General features: G+C 47.0%; 4 protein-coding genes across 4 annotated transcripts; 3 read left to right on the top strand and 1 right to left on the bottom strand.

Annotated features, from left to right (window-relative positions):
- Positions 1-454: 454 nt before the first annotated feature.
- LOC147041497 (acyl-protein thioesterase 1-like) lies at positions 455-2985 on the bottom strand. Its single transcript, XM_085938807.1, has 9 exons — positions 2142-2985; positions 2007-2038; positions 1696-1761; positions 1543-1590; positions 1403-1473; positions 1261-1334; positions 1090-1191; positions 855-1034; positions 455-767 (listed from the first exon to the last, which is right to left on the bottom strand). Exons 1-9 carry the CDS (start codon positions 2208-2210, stop codon positions 708-710), a joined length of 702 nt encoding a protein of 233 aa, XP_085794933.1. The 5' UTR covers positions 2211-2985; the 3' UTR covers positions 455-707.
- On the top strand, positions 2757-4469 carry mrpl15 (mitochondrial ribosomal protein L15). Its single transcript, XM_085938806.1, has 4 exons — positions 2757-2992; positions 3267-3424; positions 3628-3793; positions 3876-4469. The coding sequence occupies exons 1-4, from the start codon at positions 2888-2890 to the stop codon at positions 4335-4337; spliced, it is 891 nt and encodes a 296-aa protein (XP_085794932.1). The 5' UTR covers positions 2757-2887; the 3' UTR covers positions 4338-4469.
- A 4132-nt stretch (positions 4470-8601) lies between these two features.
- On the top strand, positions 8602-9821 carry sox32 (SRY-box transcription factor 32). The gene is made up of 2 exons (XM_085939779.1): positions 8602-8902; positions 9277-9821. The coding sequence occupies exons 1-2, from the start codon at positions 8602-8604 to the stop codon at positions 9819-9821; spliced, it is 846 nt and encodes a 281-aa protein (XP_085795905.1).
- A 7576-nt stretch (positions 9822-17397) lies between these two features.
- Positions 17398-19635, top strand: sox17 (SRY-box transcription factor 17). Its single transcript, XM_085938830.1, has 2 exons — positions 17398-17815; positions 18673-19635. The coding sequence occupies exons 1-2, from the start codon at positions 17506-17508 to the stop codon at positions 19437-19439; spliced, it is 1077 nt and encodes a 358-aa protein (XP_085794956.1). The 5' UTR covers positions 17398-17505; the 3' UTR covers positions 19440-19635.
- The last annotated feature ends 1605 nt before the right edge of the window (positions 19636-21240 follow it).

A 21240-nucleotide genomic window follows, 5' to 3' on the forward strand; every position in this document is an offset into this window, starting at 1 on the left:
TCCATATTGGTGAAGAGTTTTAAGACAGAGTTTTATCCTATTTTTTCGTTTCGTAAGATTGCCTGGCCTAAAACGTATAATTGAACTCTCCTGTTATGTTTGTTGCTTAGAAACAGCTTTCATGTCCCAGATGACTCTGGGACTAACCAGAGGCATGTTTGACTATCCAAGTGTCTGGGGGGGGGGGGGAAAAATCATTAAACAATTTCATTAACCCTTAACTTCTTCTGCTCTTCTTTTGGTCAATATTTATTGGCTAGTGACTTGTTTTTAAATTCAAAATGCATGTTAAAGGTATGCGGTATTTTGCATCCTTTAATATCAAAACATGAGAACCTGCCATCTTGAAATAAGCCTAAACGAGGCAGTTAGTAATTATGCAATTAAATCTAATTAACAGATGGCAAGCTAGAAGTCAATTTATCTTGGCAAGAAATCAAGTTAGAAACAAAGAAAAAATGAATAGGCCGTTTATTGCGCGTAAAAAGTACAACTCGAGATAGCCCCGGTCCAGGAAATGGCTTTTAGCATCACAATCATGCGAATGATGTCACGCTACCATAATGTCACTCCAGGGCGGGGCGGGATGGACGAACCTCGTCCGGAGCGCAACGTGAAGCGGTCGTGCGCACCTCTCGCGCAGCGGAGGAGGCGTGTTTGCTGTTGTCAAGTGTCCTCGGGCCAAGTCCAACCGGAGTCAGCGGCGTTCATTCGTCGCTGACGGCGGGCAGCTGCTTCTCGATGAATCGTTTAATGTCCACCATTTCCTGCGCACAAACATCGCTCTGTCTTACCAGGGTGATCTTTTTGGTTGCAAAAAAGAAAAAAAATGGAGGCTGTTATTTGGTGCAGACCTCTGGACAGGCGCTGTGCGACAGGCCGGGGTAAGTCTTGAAGACGACATTGTCGGGACCCAGAAGGCTCTTCAGTTTTTCGGCGGTGCGACTGCCAAAAGAGAACGGCACCAGCGGGTCGGCATCGCCGTGGCACTGCAGCACGGTCATGTCCTTACCGGAGCCGTCAGCCGCCGCTGCCTGCAAGAGAGCCGTTAGCGGAAGGACACGACGCGGAATAAGATGACACGCCCACCTGAGGGAAGGCATTGCGAAGGGGAAGCCAGCAGCTGAGGGCCACCACCCCGGCCAGCTTCTGTTGGCTGGTCAGAGCCGTGTAGAGCGACAGAGCGCCACCCTGAGGACAGAGAATAGCAAAACGCGTCAGCCTGAGGAAATTTCAAAACACGCTTTTGCTCATAATGACCTGCGAGAATCCACCCAGGATGATTCGATGGGAGGGAATGCCATTCTTTACTTCCTGGTCAATCATGGCTTTAACTGAGGAGGAATCAAAACGACGTGAGTCCCTGAATGCAACACAGACAGAGGGACAGGGACGCACGCACGGTTGTCTGACGCTCTCTTGATGCCAGCCTCATCTTCTTCCGCTTCTGAACTCAAGCCGTAAATGTCAAACCTGAACACGACGTGATTTTGTTTTCATGTAAATGTACCGTTTCAAAAACATTGATGTGCATACACCTACCAGGAAGGCATGGACATTCGCATATTTAACGTGACAGGCATGGTAGGGCTGCAAATTAAACACACATAAAAAATAAGAACATTAAAATGAATGAAGTCCCATCATGAAATATAGTGAGGAAAAAATTCTGTCAATTTTGAAATGAATACATACGCATGTGGACAAATGTACTTGACGTGTGGAATCCTGATGCCACTGAAGGCTTCTGCCCAGCCGTGACTGTCCAAAAAAAAAGCACAAGCAATAAAATTATTCAAATAAATCATTTATATACAATAATTGCACAGCAGCCAATTTTTTTGACCTAAATAAAAACTATTATAAGTACATGTCAAAACACGGCATACAACTACAAAACTAGAAATTGTATGGATGTAAATCGTTCAAAATGTAAAAATATAACCATTTATGAAGTAGGGTTAGAGTTGTGTAGTATGATGACAGCTGCAATCACGGTGACCTACCCCGTGTCACCGAGGCCATGCAGAAAGATCACCTGCAAAGATTTGGAATGACATCATTTAGGTGAAGACTAAATCTATTTCTTATGCAAATAATGCAGCAAGTAATCATTAAACCAGTCGGGATTATCGACTCACCGCCGCGGAGGCTTTGCGGGCAGCAGGCACGATGGCAGGTAGGGGCGCCGACATGTTATTACCGCACATACAACGACGCGATGTACCCGTGAAGAAGCCGCTTTTAAAGCGAAATATCGAGGCAAACTGTAAATATGCTTGAAGGACGATGAGATATCACCGCTGTAGTTTCCTTTTGGCTAAGTTTTGCTAGGGAAAAAAACCACATACACACACACACGATGATCGGACCAATCACGCACGAGTTGTACGTCAAACTAGGCAGAGGAAGTCCCGCCTTCTCTACTATGATTGGCTCTGCCCGAGGAAGACCTGCAAAATTAAAGCGGTGATTGGGTCTTTGAAACGCAAATCTTTTACCTAACGGTCATGTCAGATGATGCAACGCTTTGATAACCAATTGTAAGAGTCAAACGAAATTAAATGTATGATTAGAGCTTTGAAATAATTTGTTTGAAAGACCGCAAATGTTTAATTTCATAATTCAAAAACCAGTCCGGGGCGATGCAGGCTTTGATAACTATTTGAAGGATCAAATGTAATTTTATGATAACAGATTTGAAAGTGAATGTTCAAGGCCAGCATCATATTTTGGTAATTTCATTTTCCAACATTGATTGCTTCCGGGTAAGGGGTCACTTCCGATGTCTCGCCCGGCCTCATCACGTGACCCGGGTTGTCCTTGGTTACAGGCCGAGTCAAGTTTTTGCTTAGACATGTGAAGCAAATCGTGGATCAAAACAATCATGTCTTTCCCCACCAAAACCGGCAGCAAGGCGTTCGAAGCCTTGCGGAACCTGCCGCGCATATCGCTAGCCAACCTAAGACCCGAGCCCGGCGCCACCAAGCTCGTAAGGTTCCATTTTGACACACCGTAAACGCAAGCTAACAAGCTAATGCTAACCATGACACCTAACGTCGGCTAACTAGTCAGCCTTGTTGGGGATGGCTGATGGTGTAGTGATACACTCGCCTGTCTTATGAGCAGGAACCATGAGTTCGATTCCCGCATATGAAGAAAACAAAAAAACTAGTCAGCATGGCTAATGTTAACCATGGTCTTTCACGGTCAACATGTGTTAGCTTGCGAGGCTAATGCTAACCAATCTAATCACTCATAATTAGGCTAAGCGTCGTGGCAGAGGGCAGCACGGAGGCAACCGGAGCGGACGAGGACACAAGGGAGAGCGGCAGCGAGGCACCCGGCCACGACTCGGCTTCGAAGGCGGAACGACCCCTTTCTATCTGGTCATCCCCAAATACGGTTACAACGAAGGGCACAGGTAGGACATATTATTTTACAGTGCGTTGTGACGTATTTAAAAATAATAGAAAAAATAAATTCCCTGAGGACTAGAGTTTGGGAAGATTTTCTGCAGTTCTGAAAAGTTCCCCCAAATGTCTATTCAAAAAGTCTGACGAGTATTTGAAAAAAATATATCGGAAACTCACGTTTGCCTTCCTGTCTGCTTTTGTGCCACTACAGCCGGCGTCCTCAGTACCAGCCGCTGTCCCTGAGGCGCCTTCAGTACCTCATCGACTTAGGCCGAGTGGACCCTGGCCGCCCCATCGACCTGACGCAGCTGGTCAACGGGCGCGGTGTCACCGTGCAGCCGCTGAAGAGGGACTTTGGTATACAGCTGGTGGATGACGTACGTGCTCCGGTGGTCTCCCTCCATCGTTTCACTTTTTTGGATTGCTCACAAGGTCTCGCATACGCTTTTATGTTTGCAGGGTGCCGAGTTATTCTCAGCCAAAGTGAACATCGAGGTCCAGCGCGCGTCCGAGAAAGCCATCGCGGCCGTGGAGAGGAACGGCGGCGTGTTGACCAGCGCCTTCTACGACCCCATTAGTCTGGCCATCCTCATCAAACCCGTCCCGTTCTTCCAGCGCAGCCAGCCCATCCCCAAACGCATGCTGCCCGGCGAGGACCTGGTGCCTTACTACACAAACCCCGAAAACCGCGGCTACCTGGCGCACCCCGATGACGTCCAGCGAGCCCGTCTCGCCTTGGCCCTCAAATACGGCTATGCGCTGCCGGACGTTTCCCGAGACCAACTTTATGATGTGCTCGCCGCACGCAAGGACGTGCGGCAGATCTTCTTTGGACTCGCGCCGGGCTGGATCGTCAACATGGCCGAGAAGAAGATCCTTAAGCCTACAGATGAGAAGCTACTGAAATACTACGCCTCCTAGTGGACGTTTTGAGTATTATTAAAAACCAGTGGCTCACAAGCTCGAGTCGTCAAAATAAATTGTCATTTGTAAAAGTTGATATTTATATAAGGTGCCAATAAAACGAGAGTGCTAAAGCAAAAGCTCATGTTTGCAAATGTCCGATGCAAAAAAACAAAAACCGGAACGTCTCGGAACTTTCGCACATTCTCAGTTTAAAGGGAAAACGTCACAAGCGCAACAGGTGAGCGTGCAGGAAATCAAGACGAGCGGAAAGAATGAAAACAGGAAGCAGATGGCAATGACGTGTGCCACTTGCAAACTTTTCAAATGAGTCACATGACCAACAGCAGCTGTATCCTGCATCACACATCAGGAGACGGAACCCACAGACTGCACGTTCAAGAAATTAATAATAGCAAAGAAAAATATTCTACACTTACAATATTAGCATTTTTTTCTAGCAGTGTATGTTTGGGAAGGGGCTGATGTTTATTTGGTCGAAATGTCAGCCCTGCTATAAATACATGGCCTATTTGATGCTTCTTTATCAAAGGAAGCATATGTTTGTGTGCTCACATTGTGCTCGCGCGAACACAAAGCCAAAGCGGGCGTAAGTCCACTCGAGATTTAGTGGAAAGGAATTTCAACAGAAAAGCTCAAATTTGAGGGAGGGGGTGACTTCTCGTGGTTAAATGTGACACTTTGGTGGCTGAGGACAAATCGAGGCTGCATCCTCACCACATCAAATAAATCCGAGGGCAGGAAAGAAAACGCCGTGTCATTGTTTACTGGCGGCCGTGCTGGCTTATCTTCAAAGCAGCAGATTCTTTGCACTTCAACTCTCCAAACGAACGTTTTGCTTGATTTGTATTCAGTTATTTATTTTGCGACCTTTGACTCTCCGGATGTTGTTGGCATATTGTAGAAAATCAGCCCGATTTAATGGACAATTACAGAAATGGGAGATTTACTGAAAACTCCGAGGATTGCATCCTTTCCACGATCAAAAATAGCTATGAATTAATTTGATATTCGTTTTTGGCCTGTTAATTGTTGCACGTCTAGGTAGCAGTACCACTGGTGGCTCCCCCTACTGGTATACAAAAGTATCACTGAATTCCAAAGAAATAGTTGTCCATTGATTTGATCATGGATGAATTGACGACTTGTTGCGTCTCTACTCTGGCGTTGGCGTTGGGAGGTGTCGTAAAAAGTTTGTGAAGGGCGGCGACGGCGGCAATCAGCGTCCTGAAAACGACGTGGCCCTCGCTGCACATTAATCAAATGTCTGTGTCTAACCCGTTGACACTTATCCAATTAGAGCAGCCGGCAGACATTTTCTACCATTAACAAACGCCAACGAGCGGGAGGATTCGTCTGGCGGCTGTCGAGGGCCACTTAATGGCGGCTCCGAGTTGGCCTTTGCACGCACGTGATGGCGGCTTGAAAAAAAAAAGACGTCCCGATGTTCTTTGTTTGTGTATTATTTCCTCAAATTTCTATTTCTTCATTTAAAAGGAACTAATCTGAATTAGGCATTTAAATATTTATTTTGTTTCAAGAAGTTAATCCCCAAATATTCACTTATTGATCCTTCAATATTTGATAGAAAACAACAACTCAATTATCTGTACTAAAGGATTCCATGTATTGGATTAAATCCAGCATTCAATATTTGACACGGCTTGTAACATTTAATGGGGGGGGGGGGGGCTTTTTGGTGTTTGAAGTCTGGCTCAGTCTACGTCTTTATCAGCGCCTCATCATTGTGGGGGCCCTAATGAAGGGGCGGGGGGGCTTGTAATCCTCTCAGTTGGCCTTACGTAAGGACGGGCAGGGCGCTGTTTACACTCCATTGGGGTGGGGAGACCCTCACTTGGGGGGGGGGGGGTGTCATAGTTGGCTGCATAGAATGCTGTCTGAGCTTTCTATGGATCATGGGCCTGCTGTGCCCATACAATGCAAAGCCCAAAAGAAGCGCTATCACACCACGCAAGGAATACAGTGCTTCATTATGACACCTTCATGTCATAAGGGGGGGGGGGGGTGTCCAAACATTCCAAATACGCCATAAAAGTAAAAGGAACGAGTTGATGCAGTGTGCTGGCGTGCAGCTACTGACAAAAGTTGTTTTTCCTGACCCGAGCAAGTCTGTTGGACGGTGGAGAAGCGCCAAAACTCTCCAAAATCAAAACTCAGTGGAGATGCTCTACTCCTTTTGACTTGGCTTTCTAATCCAATCAGATAACCAATGAGTCAATTGGACTGGCAATATAATTACAACTGAGAAGGTACACGGTTGCGCTAGTGACGTCAGTCAGTCAGCAGAGGGCGTCATGAGCCGAAACCAACGTTATTGTAGTCCCGCTGTGCCTAATTGAATCCATTACAAGCAGCAGCTTTGTTGCACTTTTTTTTTTTTTGTCTTTCACAGCACATCGGAGCGTGCGTGGCCTTCAACACCGCCGATGTGGATTGGCAGCCTCCAATTCTCATCGTCACCCTCCCCCACGCCGCGCATTTTGTCTTGATGAGCCTTGAACACATCAAGCCTCCTTCTACCAAAGTCCAAGCTCCTCGAGCTTTTGTTTAGCTGATGACGTCACGCACCTTGCAGAGTTTTTTGCACACTGTCATATGCGGGAAACGAACTCATGGCGAGTTCAGCACTACATCCTCACCTTGCAGGTTTGTTGACACCTTCGCTCTGACGTGCATGACGTCAGGCGGCGAGTTTTAACCGACACAACTCATAAGCGACTCGTCTGCTGGACAAAAGAAGCGCAGGTGCAAAATGTTGGGCAGCTTTTTGCACAAGTGTCATTCATGCAGGCAACGTTTAGTTTGCCCCTAATGGAAGCGCTGGGGGGGTAAATAACCTGCAATCATCATTCGACAATGACAGGAATGGATTGAGGGGTCGACTGTGTTCACGTATTCAACGCGCTTTTTATTCCCCGTATTTATTTATTAGAATTAAACTTGGCTCCTTAACGTTACACATCATCATTAAAGTCCGACATTAATTTGAAATGTCACGTTTTCTCAAATAGAAATAGAATTCAATTTTAGTTTGTTAATTAGTTTGTCAAAAATAGGTAAAAGAATTCAAATGTATGACTAGTATTGTTAATTATTGTGTTTTAGGTATTTTTTTTTCTAAATGGAAATAAAATCATATCACTGGTGAGGGAAGATTACGCAGTTTACACATTGTAGGTTTTTAAATAATTGTATTGAAAATAAACAATAAAGACATTTCAAATGGCTCTCAACAAGCACTTTAAAACTTTGTTTTTCTGGCTGCGAATAAAAATAAAAAGGAGAGGAGATGAAAGAGGCCATGTTGGTTTTTATGAGTCTGTTGTGCATGCTTTCAATCCACTTTTAAGGCAATAAAATAAATGTTTTTAAATTTTGTGGTAAATTTGCGGCTCGTCTCCCCTTGCAGATGACTGCGACTCGCCCTTCATCATCATCATCCTCATCGTTCCCTTTGTGCGTGTCTATCTGCTCAAATATTTGTCAGACGCAATAAACTCGCGCCTTTCATCATCGGCGTACTCAAAAGTCATGCACGATGTAATTAGTAACCAAGCCCCCCTCCCTCACCCCTTCGCACACACTTTGATGTACAGCCATCAATACTGTCAGGCCATTGATTGGATTCCAGCGCACTTTAGCGGCAAAAGATTCGATTAATACAAAGACAAAAGGAAGGCGCCTTCATAAATAGTAGTATTTAAAATTAGGCTTTACGTTTTTTTTTTAATTGCATAATATAAGACAACGCGAGGCGACAATAATGAAAAAAAGAAATTTGCATTTCAAAAGAATACAAGTGGAAAATAAGACCCAAAAATGTGCAAAAAAAATAATTGTATTTATTTTTAATACATGTTACGCCAGTGTGCTATTGAATATTTGTCGTTTTAATTACAAATATTAAAAACGAATATTTGTAAAAATGTTGTTTTTTTTGGGGGGGCTCTTGTATTGCTTATATTTCATTTTAAATCGCAGTTTTTGTAACGTGCGCAAAACAAAAACGCATCCTAAAAAATGTCCATTTTGAGGCTGCACGCAGTCTGCGCTTTGGTCATGGGCGGGGGGGGCGGGGGGGTCGCGGCCGCACCTGGACTTCACACCTTTCTGCATCCCCTCCTCTCATTGGCGGAGGCCCCAAATAAATTCGAGGGTCCCGTTACGGTCACCCCCGCGAAACCAAACATCCTCCGACCCGCACCCGCCCCCCCACCCCCAGCCCAGCCCCAAGTACAGTATGCACCACTTGCACCCGACCGCGGACCACAGCGACAAAGCGCCCTGCAGCGCATCGGTCTGGGCGGACCTGGCAAGCCCGCGCGAGTCGCTGCGCTCCGATTCGAGCCACGTTGGCAGCCCGAACACCGCTGCGGCGGCGGCGGCGGCGGCCGGGACGCCCAGCAAGTGCGGAGGCCCATCAGGGCTGCAGCGCGTTCGGAGGCCGCTGAACGCCTTCATCATCTGGACCAAGGAGGAGCGGCGGAGACTGGCCCAGCTCAACCCCGACCTCGAGAACACCGACCTCAGCAAGATTCTCGGTGGGACACGCGCACGCGCGCGCACGCACGCCGCCGTCATCACACACACTTTACACAGAGGAGGCTCTCAAAGTTCAATAATGTAATGATCATGATGATGATGATGACGATTATTTTTTTAAAAACATTTGAAAAATAGGCTATTTTTAAACATCTTTACTTTACTGTTTATTTATTATTGTTTATTTGTTAGTTTTTATTATTTTTTTGTCAAAGTTTGCAAATGCTTTTCTAAATATACTTTTAGCAGTGACAAATACTTATTGATTTGTTATTATTCCATTATTTTACTTCCACAAAATGTTTTTGTATATAGCGCATATTGAGAAAGGTGACCTTGCCTGGTTGTGATTGTGCGGTGCTTTTGTCTCCAGGCAGGACGTGGAAGTCGATGCCGCTCTCTGAGAAGCGTCCATACATGCAGGAGGCGGAGCGTCTGCGCGTGCAACACACCATCGACTACCCCGACTACAAGTATCGCCCCCGTCGCCGCAAGCAGGTGAAGAAGAGCCCCAAGACGCCCGTCGCCGAACCCCCGTCACCCCTCCGTCCCCCCGCCGGCTTGGACCTGACCTATGACCTGGCCTGCTTGCTCCACAACCAGCAGCACCAACTCCACAGCTCCTTCCCGGCCGCTTATCCCGCTCGAGGTTACGCCGCCGCTCCCTTTTTCCCGGAGGCGTTGCGGGAGGCCTACCCGAGCGAGCCTCACCTGCGTTTCGGGGGGCAGCGGCGCGCCGAGCAGGCCGAGTCCAGGTTCTTCGGCGGGCCCTCCCTGGACGTCTACCTTGAGCGGGTGCAGCTGGACACGCTGTACGATCTGGACCGCAGCGAGTTCGAACAATACCTGGGCCCGCCGGGGCCCCTCGGGTCTGAGGCGGACCCCGGCTGCTATCGCAGACAACGCTCGCTCTCCTGAACAACACAAAATATTGCACATTTATTCAGACATTTTTTGTGGGAGGGCAGCTGCTCCACCCATCACCAAATTCTTCACACGTCAAAACTGTTCGCTTAAGAAAAACTCTTGTTGGGTCACCTTTAGCCCTACCGTCTTAAAGTTGCGAGAAAAATAGTAGTAGAAATATTTAACTTGTGTTTATTCTTTTGTGTTGACACAATCAACACAGTCAATCACCCTGTTGACGAGGTGAACGGAAGCTAGAGTTGATCAAAAGTCTACACACCCCTGTTCAAATGGCAAAGACTTGTGTCCAGTGGGGGCCACAATTCTCAAGTAAATAAGTACGGTATTTAAAAAAAACTTTTTTTGTGATCCAGCGCAAAAGAATTGGCGCGTGTGCCTGTCTGTCTACATTGTGTGTACGTTTGTTTTTTTAAATCTTTTTTTTTTTTCCATGTGTTCCAATAAATAAGATTGAATTCAACTGACAACTTGTGTTTAAACTTGTTGCTGAGCGGGAAATGGGGGGGGGTGCCTGTTGGGCATAAACATCCCAACTTCCTGTTTCATTTCATTTCACAAAGGCGCTAAAAATATGACCCACCCCCCAAAAAAAGTCAACATATATCCAAGCTGACACATGTTTAGTTTTAGGAGAATGTTTAGGTGCCTGCTCCACAGTTAATAATAATTTAAAAATATATATTTATCTGCACTGCGCCCATATGAAGCACAAATTAAAGTAAGTGTTTTTTCAAAACGGGTGATGGGACGCTTAGCTGCCTCTTGGAATTCCTGGCTAAACATTCCCGCCTGGAGATTAGGATGCAAAAAATGCCACCTCGGCACGTCCAATATCGACAGGAGGCGAAAGGCCGGTTTGTGTTGAAAATAGATTTCACATTCTTGAGCTTTGCCATAATTAGCTGAGCGCCAAGGCCCGGGGTCACTTCCTGCACCGGCCGACTTGGAGGTGCGGCCCGAAGATAACGCTCATCCCACTTTTCGGCAACAGGAAGCTTTCCGACTCAAAGCGAAAGAAGCGGGCCCACCTGGCTCGCAGAAGCCTGACAACATGAAAGATGGCAGCTCACCTCATTTCCACACAAGCGCTACTGTGTGTGTGTGTGTGTGTCAGCTTACAATTTGAATCTCGTAATGTCCCGACTTCTGTCTGAAAGCGTAATGACTCATGTTTTGTTGTTTTTAGCCGTTCAGGGTGTCGCTATTGAATCGTCGGGACTTTCGCCGGTGTAATTTATCAACTTTTTTTTGGCGGTGTCAAGCTTCAACTTCCGTCTGAGGTTTTTTTTTTTGCGGCGTGGACACAATTCCCTCATGCGACATAAGAAAACGTAAGGAAGGGGCGCGTACGGCTACGACCCCCCCCGCCCACTGTCCTGTAATCACCAACGACGTACACACAAGCATTTTTCCAGATCGGTCTTCCTGTCCTTCCAGCTGCGAGTAACACAGGAAGAATAACACAAGTAGCAGAATGTGGCCTTTTGCAAACACAAGGCTCTTAATGCTCATAAAGAAAGAAGTTAAAAGGCCAGCGACTCGGGGAAACCAGGCCGCGGCCGACCTTCCTCAACAATAAGCTGCCAATCAGGCTGCACACGTCTGTTATGTTACGCTCATGTTATGTTCACTCCACTTGTTGCTTTTTCTAATCGGACATCTCACTTGAGTCAAAAAAAACTTACAAGAGTAATTAAGACAGAAAAATTATGTTCAGAAAAATATGTTAAGTGGAGGGCAGATGACGTCTTTGTACCGAGTTTGAACTTCAGTTTCCTATTGGTGGCCTGATGTTCGATACGTGTTTCATTGCTTCCTCCTTCCTGCGTGGTCTTCACTTTCCCAGGTTCAGGCTCAGAGGAGCCGGGGGGGGACCGGGAATGACTCGGGGGGGGTCCGGCCTCCCATTGTATGTGTGCGTTTGCTCAGCACGGGAGCGTAAGGACGGCGGGCCAACAAGAATACAATAGGCTCATATTTATTTACTGCTTAGCGACGGTCAGGGGGAACACCCCCCCCTCCCTTGACCCCCCCTCCCACCCCCCGCCTAATAACTGATAGTGAGTTTACAGTAATGGAGCTCTCATAAAGATGACAGAGGGCAAGCGGAGGCTAAGCTCTCAGGCCAGACCAGATTGGACATTCAAACTTTTTTTGTTAGTGACTGTTTGGATTTGTAATGCACGAGTGATCCAGCAGGGGGCAATCTTCTTCTCTACGCTCACCAAGCGGCAGGCCCAAAGTAACCAACGTAAATGTGTCGTACTCACATTGACGCAAAGTGTCTCGCAGTGTCGCTCTTGTGCATCTCCTTCGCGTGACCTACATGAACAAGAGAGAGAGAGAGAAATTAATTTCCCCACAGCCATTATGACGCATGATGATGCGGGCGTAATTGTAAAAGCCCGGCCATGAGGTTTGAGTGGCTTTCACCCGTGTCGCAAAAGATTAGCGGAGGATTAAAAGGTCCAAAATAGAGAAAGCCTTTTGTAGATTGATTAAAAATGGTGAGAGGGATCCACAGTATTGAAAGACCAAAACGATATTGTGTATGTGTGTGTGTGTATGTGTGTGTGTGTGTGTGTGTGTGTGTGTGTGTGTGTGTGTGCTATGAGGCCCAGATTTGTAAAGTAAATCAAAGCGCGCAATTTCCTGCGCTGCGAGGAAAACCCCCAACAGGAGAATGAGTGGATAACGTCGCTGCGTTTGCCCACGGTTTCCTGCCGCACACTGAAAAGAAAAGGAAAAAAAAAAAAAAAAGAGATTTATTGTTCTTCCACAGGCTGCCAAGGGGCCGAGGACATTTTGATTTGAGACTGCTGGGATTTGGGCTCCTGGAGCTAGCTGGCGCTCTTTGGAACGGGAGGGAATACGCAATGTCAAAATGTCGGGGCAGTTTTTCGCATTTGGATGATTAGACGAGCGCACGTTTTCGCCACGTATGGTTTACGTCTTTTTGCGACACTACGCGCTTGCAACTCACGTAGATCTCGTCGGGGACGTCGCATTGACGCTTTGTAGCGGCTCACAGAATATGATGCCATGTGATTTCCTTTCCGGGCAGGTGGGGGGTACCTGAGCTCTATTGCGAAACGCAGAGGGAAGCTGCCGTCCGAGTGGGGAACTGTCACCAATTGTGCAATCTACCTTCTCCAAAGGCAACTTTTGTCTTTCATTCAATTTTTGTTCTGTATATACAGCATTTCTCATGTGTGTATTTTTTTTGCACCTGTACATTTAGGAATGATATCTCAAAGTAAGTGTTTGAAAAAAGTTTTGGTTCCAACGGGGGGGAAGCCGACTGCTTTGGACTTGAGAGTTTCCTACTGTTTGTTTTAGGTTCCTTTATCAAAGCGGTCACCCAGAGAGCCTATTTACTGATGCCATTGTGTGGAAACGAAGACGGCGGGGCAACCTCGGACGCTGCAACCCGAGGTGACGCCAAACGGGTTCAAATTTAACCCCTCAAGAGAATGGATGTATGAAATCGATCCTAAAAATAAGAAAGGTGAAGAAAGGTGAAAGTGAAGCTCTCACACCTCGGCTTGCCGGGCCCGGTTCATCCGTCTAATCGGAGTTCATCTTGAATTAGCCGAAAAGAGAACAAAAGCAGAAGTTGACAATCAAACGAGTTTCCAACCTATCTCGACGCGCAAGGGGAACAACGCCAAGGAGGAAGCATTCAAACACACACACACACTCAAACGTACAGTGTGCATTTCCTCTATAAAAGCACAGCTGTGGGAAAAACAAGATTCTTTCTCCACTTGAAGGTGATTACATCATCGTCATCCTCATCAAGTGTGTGTGTTTGTCCTTTGCTAGCTAGCAACCTCATAAGCTTGCTAACAAACGAACGTTTTTGGTGTGGAAATGCATGCAGTGAGCTTCGGCAGGTGTGCTAGCGCAGACAGACTGCAGTTCCCATTTCTTGCGTATTCTAATTAAACCAATCGTTGGGATTCACTGTTGAAAGTACACAAAAACAGTTGTGCAATGTCAAATGTGTCGTTTTTCATTTGACTGATTGATTAGATAACTAACTAGCATCATAGATAACTAGTTAATGAACAAAATAACTTGTAAACAACCATAGTATATTACAATAACATTGTTTAGAAAGACATACGCCAAGTTTCAGCACATCAAATCTAAGCTACCGCTAATGCTAGCAGATTAGCTTGCTAAACAGATAAAACAAAGAATAAATGTCTCCGGTAAATAATAAGTTGTGTGGACATGGCCTTTAAGGGTTATGGAGCATCGATCGGGATTCTTTCAGATCAAACCCACGCTATCATCGATGGTTAGCACGCTATTGATGGTTAGCACGTCTCCATGTTTGGGTGACAAATCAATGGACACGCAGATTGCTGCTCACAAAGGCTGGACTGTCTCTCGGCTGGTTAAATCAATTGATTAGCAATGATTGGTCGCTGGTTAATTGATCCAGTGTCCGAGTGTCGAAGTCAAAGTGGCTCGCGGACTTGACGTGAGGGGTCGGACGCAGGTCAGGTTATTTGTGATGAACACAATAACAACACTTGTTAGCAACATTATTCTCACTTGACTTTGTCAGCACAAAGGCCAAAGCGACAATTGTGTTAGCGCTAAATGACTTTTTTTTTTTTCCTTGCATTCTGCCTTTGATGCTGGAAAAGACAATTTATGATGAATTTTGCTCATAAATGGCAGAATTTTCTTTTAGCTCAAGTTATATGCATCAAGGTCAGATTGCTTGAAAAAAAAAATGGAACTACATCAACATTTCCTTGCAAAGAACTCACAGATGTTTGAGTGTCAAGGCCAGATTTTATTTATTTATTTTTTTTTTACTAAGAAAAGGGGTCCTCCTAAAATAGACGGTAGGTCTTATCAGTTCGTGACCGGTCGCAGCGCAGTTTGAAACAATGCACGGCGAGGCGCGATGGCAGTCGCAGTTGGCCTCATAATGCCAGCGACCTGTCAAGGAGCTCCGAGAACAGGAAGCACGGGCGAGCTCTGTCTTTATGGATAAAGTCATAAAATGATAAACACGCTCTTCAATTAGGCTTGGCTGTCCAGCACAATGAGTAGTCTCCGGTGGGTGGAGGGATGTGGTGAAATGCTAATTCCACTGACTTGGATTGTGGTAATTACTCAACTAGGTGTTTTCATGCACAATTAACAATCTTCTCTCTCCAGCGTGCGCCTTGTTATCACATGACACCAATTGGGGTGCAGCAAAAGTTGGCACATCCTCACAGTGGCAGTGCTAATTGTCGCCATTGCTAAACAGCGTGTAATAACGCTAACGATTGTGTCAGAAGAAGCGAGATGAGGTGAGCCAGATTTTTTTTTTTTTTATTATTCAAATCAATCAATGATTGTTTCAACCACTAGCGGACCTATTGCATGTTAATCAAATTCAAAATAGCTAATAAGCTACTTAGCGAACTAACTAGCCAGCACATTTTCTAGAAAAAACTAATAAATAGCAAGTAAAGCTACCCAATATTTTCCACATTTCTCCCCACACATCTAGGGAACACATCATGAACTTTTATCAGAATTTTTTGTAGGTAAAAAAAATGTTTTGTGGATCCCTGAGATATCCATGACCCCCCTAGGCCCTCCCAAGGAAAAAAAAAAATCCTAGCTCCGGCAGTGGTTAGATTGGCAGCTGACAGTGAAAGGAAACCAAACTTTTCTGACAATTTATATGAAAGGTGTTAATTCTATTCCGAGACTATGTTTTCGCTCCTTTTTGTTCCTCACCTGCTGTGTTGAATAACCCGACCTCCCACCCGATACCCCACCTCCCCGCCACCAATACACCTAGAAGCACCCCCCCCTCTTCCCAAGAGCAGGTGTTGAGGAGGGAGGACGTGGAGGTCTAATCAGACAATCACAACACTTCCTATCTAAGGGGCTGATAGTGACACACGTCTGCTTGCTGCAAACAATGCATGCAAAAAAAATGAAATGACACTCCTGCGCTAAGGCACAGCCATCCTCTCTTGAGCTGCATACAGTGGTTTTCACAAACTGCAAAAAAGTTGACGTATGATGAGGTCATTGAATGTCATACGTAAAAACAATTATAATATAGAAGGGAAATTGGTATCAAATACGAAAAGGGCCATTAAGTCTTTATTGGCTGTATTGTTTGTGAGCACATGCGGGATAAGGCCGGTGTGCTAACATAAATAAGCCAGCCGCCTGTGCGACATTAATGCTAACGCCGGCGCGCATTGTGCGATCCCCAGAAGGCCACCCGCGGCCATTAGCGAGACCGGCGGCCCGCCCGGCGCTCCGCATACCGCCCCCCCCCCCTTCGCTTTGTGCGAGGCGGACAGCTTGTGCCGCCGCGCCAAGGACAGGAAGCGCTCGCCGAGGGGACAGGAAGTGCTCACCGCCGCCGGTGGCCGAGGCCTGGAACTGAGATAATGCTATTGTGTAAGCAAGCCCGCTTGACCTCTCCCCGGAGGGCTCTCCCGTCCAGAAGCTGGCGTCGAGAGGACCCGGGCCCCCGCCCTGCCGCAGACTCCCCAGGCACGGGGCGTAGCGATGGGAGGCGCTCCTGCCGCGGGCTTGACTGCGAGCTTCACCTTAGCGGAGGAAACGTGGCGAGGCCGCCAGACTTTATGACTTCGCCAATCAAATGAAGGCACGTCCCACGCCCAGACGTTCCCACAGACACCCCGCGTCTCGCTGCTAAAATGGACGATGACAGCATTGGCCATCCACGCCGACCTCTAGTTGGCATCGCCCGGGGTCGCCCTGTAAGCGTCCCTCGTATTTCTGTCAACCCTTTTTGATGCGGGGGAAAGCGGAGAGAAAAGGGGCTGCCGGCGCCGATAAGAACGCAACAAACGCACTTTTGCTGAACCAACAAACAGCGTCGGAGAAATCGGCAGTGTGGGCGGTGGTGTGCCACTTTAACCCCTCGCTGGAGAGGAAGGACGCCAGAGTTCAAGTCTAAAGAATGCTATGTACACACACGCACACACACACGTTGATTTGAACCACAGCAACAATAGTTAGTTGCTTTGCAATTAGAACATTTTTTTTTAAATAGAGCAATAGTCTAGTTGTTGATGTCAATGTCCCAGAAAGCTAGGTCAAATTGACCCAAGCCTTTTTTGGACCAAATTGTTTTATTTTAAAGCCAACACAAATGTATACTTTTGATAAAGCAAAGTGAAAGTGAACAAAACGCAGCATTTTATAACAATTGGAAAATTATTTTGTTGATTTCAATGAGTCCTACGTGAGGGTTCAAAATATTAAGAACGGCTCCTGTTAATACAACTATTACTATTTTCTCAAACTTTATTTCACAATTTTAATTCATATTTAAACTTGAATGACATTACTCTTTTAAGTTGACGTGTGACGTTTTCAAATAAACGCGAGGTATTTAAGCGTAACCTTCCAAATAAGGTCATAAAGGAGGCAACTTTGAGACACCTTGGCGAGTTGAAACCACGCCCCTCCCGCGTGCTGATTGGCTCAGCGCGTTTCTAAATAAGCCCAACACGCACGCGGAGTCGGTGCGCTTCTCAGCAGCGTCCCTATGGAGGAGACGAAACAATTGTAAAGTCCCCAAAAAGATTTACTGCGATTTTTTTTTTTGCGCTTTCTTTTGTTTGGATTTCAACGCTTTTGGTGCAAAAGGTGTGCAGAAAAAGAGATGAGCAGTCCCGATGCGGGCTACGCCAGTGACGATCAGAACCAGGCAAGGTGCGCGATGTCAGTCATGATGCCTGGGATGAGACACTGCCAGTGGGCCGCCGAACCCCTCGGGGAGCCCAAAGCTAAGAGCGAGGCGGCGGTCGCTGGGGGCGCGGCCGCGGGCAACCAGCAGCCGCCGAATCGCGGCAAGAGCGAACCCAGGATTCGGCGCCCCATGAACGCCTTCATGGTGTGGGCGAAAGACGAGCGCAAGCGGCTGGCGCAGCAGAACCCGGACCTGCACAACGCCGAACTCAGCAAAATGCTCGGTCAGTTACGCGCGTTTATTGGACTTTGGTTGATTCCATTCAAAGAGTAAAAAGTGATCTTATAGAATGCGCATGACTGTAAAACTAGGTTTGAATGCAAATATTACATTTGTTCTATTTAAACAGAAGTAGAATTTATTGTACAAATGTTCGTGGTCATAAAATATATGAAACGACGGTTTTTAAGTTCATTTTAATTTTAGTTCATTTATTCTAAGGTTAAACATTTCAAATGTAATATTAGGAAGTTTTGCATGGAAACATTTTTTATTTGGCTTGAATATCTTTGAGGGAGTGTTATTACAACGTTAGACATATTAGATTTTTTTTTTTTACATATTGTATATAATTAATGTTTTTATACAAATGTTCTACTTGACTTCATCTAACAGAAGGTGCAGACTTGTCATATCTTTTGCATTTCTATCATTAAAAGGCATGAATATGCTAGAAGACAATTCGATTTCTTTGAGTCAAACATCATGGTTAAGCCTTGCGTTCAGATGGCATATTTCACATTGATTTCATATGTCTGACTTGAATATTGTTTAAAAAGAAAAACATCTGACGACAAGCACATTCTCAGACGACCTGCCGTCAGCCTCGACTCCCACCGGCGCACATACATTCCATGTCACAGATTCTACAGTGTAGACTGTGAGTTGACGAGAACCCGAACTGCATCCGATAGCTACTTCTGATGAACTTGAAGAGTTAAAACACATTTCCGAAACTCGAATTAACGTGCTCGTTTTTCCTGCTAGCTTTGACCGAGGCTAACGGGAAGCTAACACCTGCTGAACGTGCATGAAGCTTTGATCATAGCTTTGCGTCCTTTTTTTTTGTTTTGCGTGCAGGCAAATCATGGAAGTCGCTACCGGCGCCGGACAAGCAGCCCTTCGTGGAGGAGGCGGAACGTCTGCGAGTTCAACACATGCAGGACCACCCCAACTACAAGTACCGGCCCCGCAGGCGTAAGCAGGTCAAGAGGATTAAGCGGCTGGACTCGGGCTTCCTGCTGCACGGAGCTTCTGAGCAGCGGGCGTTAGGGGACGGGACGGGGGGGCCGGCCTACCACGAGCACGCCGGGTTCCCGCCGATCCCTCAGCAGCATCATCATCAGCCGCCCCTGGCTCACTACCGCTCGGACCCCCTCGGGGGCCCCTCCTACGAGAGCTACAGCCTCCCCACGCCCGACACCTCGCCCCTGGACGCCGTGGAGGCCGACTCCATGTTCTTTCCGCCCCAGGAGGACTGCCACATGATGTACGCTTACCACCCACAGGGTAGCGACTACCAGCACCAGGAGTCCCTCCTCCAGCAGCAGCAGCAGCACCAGCACGCTTCCTACGTGGGGTGCCCCAACCCCTTGACGGTCTACTACGGTCACGCCAAGCGACACCCCGGGGCGGGGCAGCTGTCGCCGCCGCCCGACTGTCAGCCGCACGCCGACAACGCCGAGCTGCTCTCTGAGGTGGACCGAAGTGAGTTTGAGCAATACCTGGGCTCATCGGCGTACGGGGTCCCGCACGAGGCTGGAGCGCAGGGACCCGAGGGCCTCATATCGTCCGTGCTGTCGGACGCCAGTACCGCCGTCTACTACTGCAGCTATAACAACTCCTAAAACCTCGGCAACATGTTGGACATTTCCGAGGCCAGACTACTGAAGGACATTTTCTTTTTTTTTTAGAAAACACTGTTTTTGATTTGATTGCTCGCTCGCGCAGGGATCTCAAGTAATTTTGTACAGTCACTATTTTAAAGTCTTTTTTTTTTTTTTTTTTAATACTTTTGCACTTTTGACTAATAAATTTTGCAAACAAATCAACACCTGTCTTCTTTTATTGCGTTTGAGGTGGTAGGCCGCTTATCAGTCTGTGCTGGGTTTACAAAATTAATTTTTTTTTCCTTGTTGTCCTTTGACAAAATGTGTTTGACTTCCTTTTGGGATGTTTTCCCACATTCTCTATTTTACACTTGTTTATTTTTCATCCAGCTCAGTCAGCGCTCTCACCTGGAAGCCCGGCGCGGGAGGGGAGGGAGACCTGACCCGGCCGGGCTTCCTGGCCCGGATGCTTCCGGGGCTGACCTCCGTGTGCGCGCGTGAGCATGAGCTACACACGGCGCCTTGTTGCGGCAGCCCGAGAGGGCAGTTTACACGGCGGCGGAAATCCTGTCTGTACACGATGTCGCGATTGACACTATGGGTCAGCGCCGAGCCTGGCGAACAACTTACGCTCACTTTGATGCCTTTGTTTTTGTTTTCCCGTCGCTAAGGCCTCATACAACTCCTATTGCTCATTTCAAACGGGCTTGTTATCTCTTGTATTGGATTTGGTGTATCTCTAGATGACAATGTCCCATTCTAAAAATAGCTATTCCTCCTGGTTTGGAAGGAAGAGGCTCTCCACCCTGACCTGCAGCTCCCTTTTTTAGCTCTTTGGAGGAAACATGTGGCAGAGTTGCGTGCATGTGCGTGCCTCCTAGTTGGCCCCGGGGTCATGGAGGAGAATCCCTTCTAATTGCCGTGAATGCGTTTCAATTGGGGCTGCGCCTGTTGTTGCAGCTATTGGCTGCATAACAAGAGGCTCAGAGGCCTGACCCCCCACCTGCACCCCCAGGCCAGGGCAACATGGGTGGGGGTCACCTGCATTAGCGAGCATCGACGTAATTGATTTGAACGCGATTATTTTTGCGTCGTCCTACAACCAGAGCAGAACGGCAGCGAGTGAAAACGACGCCCGGGGGCCGATTGCGATCTCAGGTAAGTGGCTTTGCAACATCAGCTTTTTATTTGTGTTTTACTTCTTTAAGCCCCTCCCCTTCCATGTTTTTTTTTATATCGCTGCAGTGCTCATTGCTCATAAGCAGAAGTGTCGCAGCGGGGCGCAAAACTCTTCCGAGCTGCAGAATCCGAGCGTAAACGTGTTTGTACATTTTGTAAGGTGTGTGTGGACAGAAGATGGGGGCGGAGCTTATGTACCGCAGACAAAATGAGGAGTTTTTGTAGAGGCTCGCCGATTCTGTTGGGAAATTGAAGAAGGTCCAAGACTTAAAGGTTTAACAAAGACTGACTGACAAGAAGTCAACACAAGGATTCTTTCTCTATGGGGGAAGGGGGGGCACTGAATCTTAAGATATGATGCAGACGTGTGTGTGTGTGTGGCAAATGCTAAAAGTCCAGTAGCTGGAAAGATGGGGGGGGGGGGAAACAAAAAAAAAAAAAAACTAGCGCCTGCTACCTGTTTGATTTAGCATGACAGGCATATTTTGGAAGATATTTTTACGCCGGCACACGTGTGATGGAATCGGGAGGAAAATAAACGATGGAGTCAGTGTGTGTGCGTGTGACTAAATTTAGCGCGCATCACAAGCGTACGCGGGTGCGCGGCCGACACCATAAAAGCGACGGTCGGGGCGGCATG

The sequence above is a fragment of the Syngnathus leptorhynchus genome, chromosome 19 (assembly GCF_054491065.1).
Source record: "Syngnathus leptorhynchus isolate UIUO chromosome 19, UIUO_Slep, whole genome shotgun sequence".
Classification (NCBI taxonomy): domain Eukaryota; kingdom Metazoa; phylum Chordata; class Actinopteri; order Syngnathiformes; family Syngnathidae; genus Syngnathus; species Syngnathus leptorhynchus.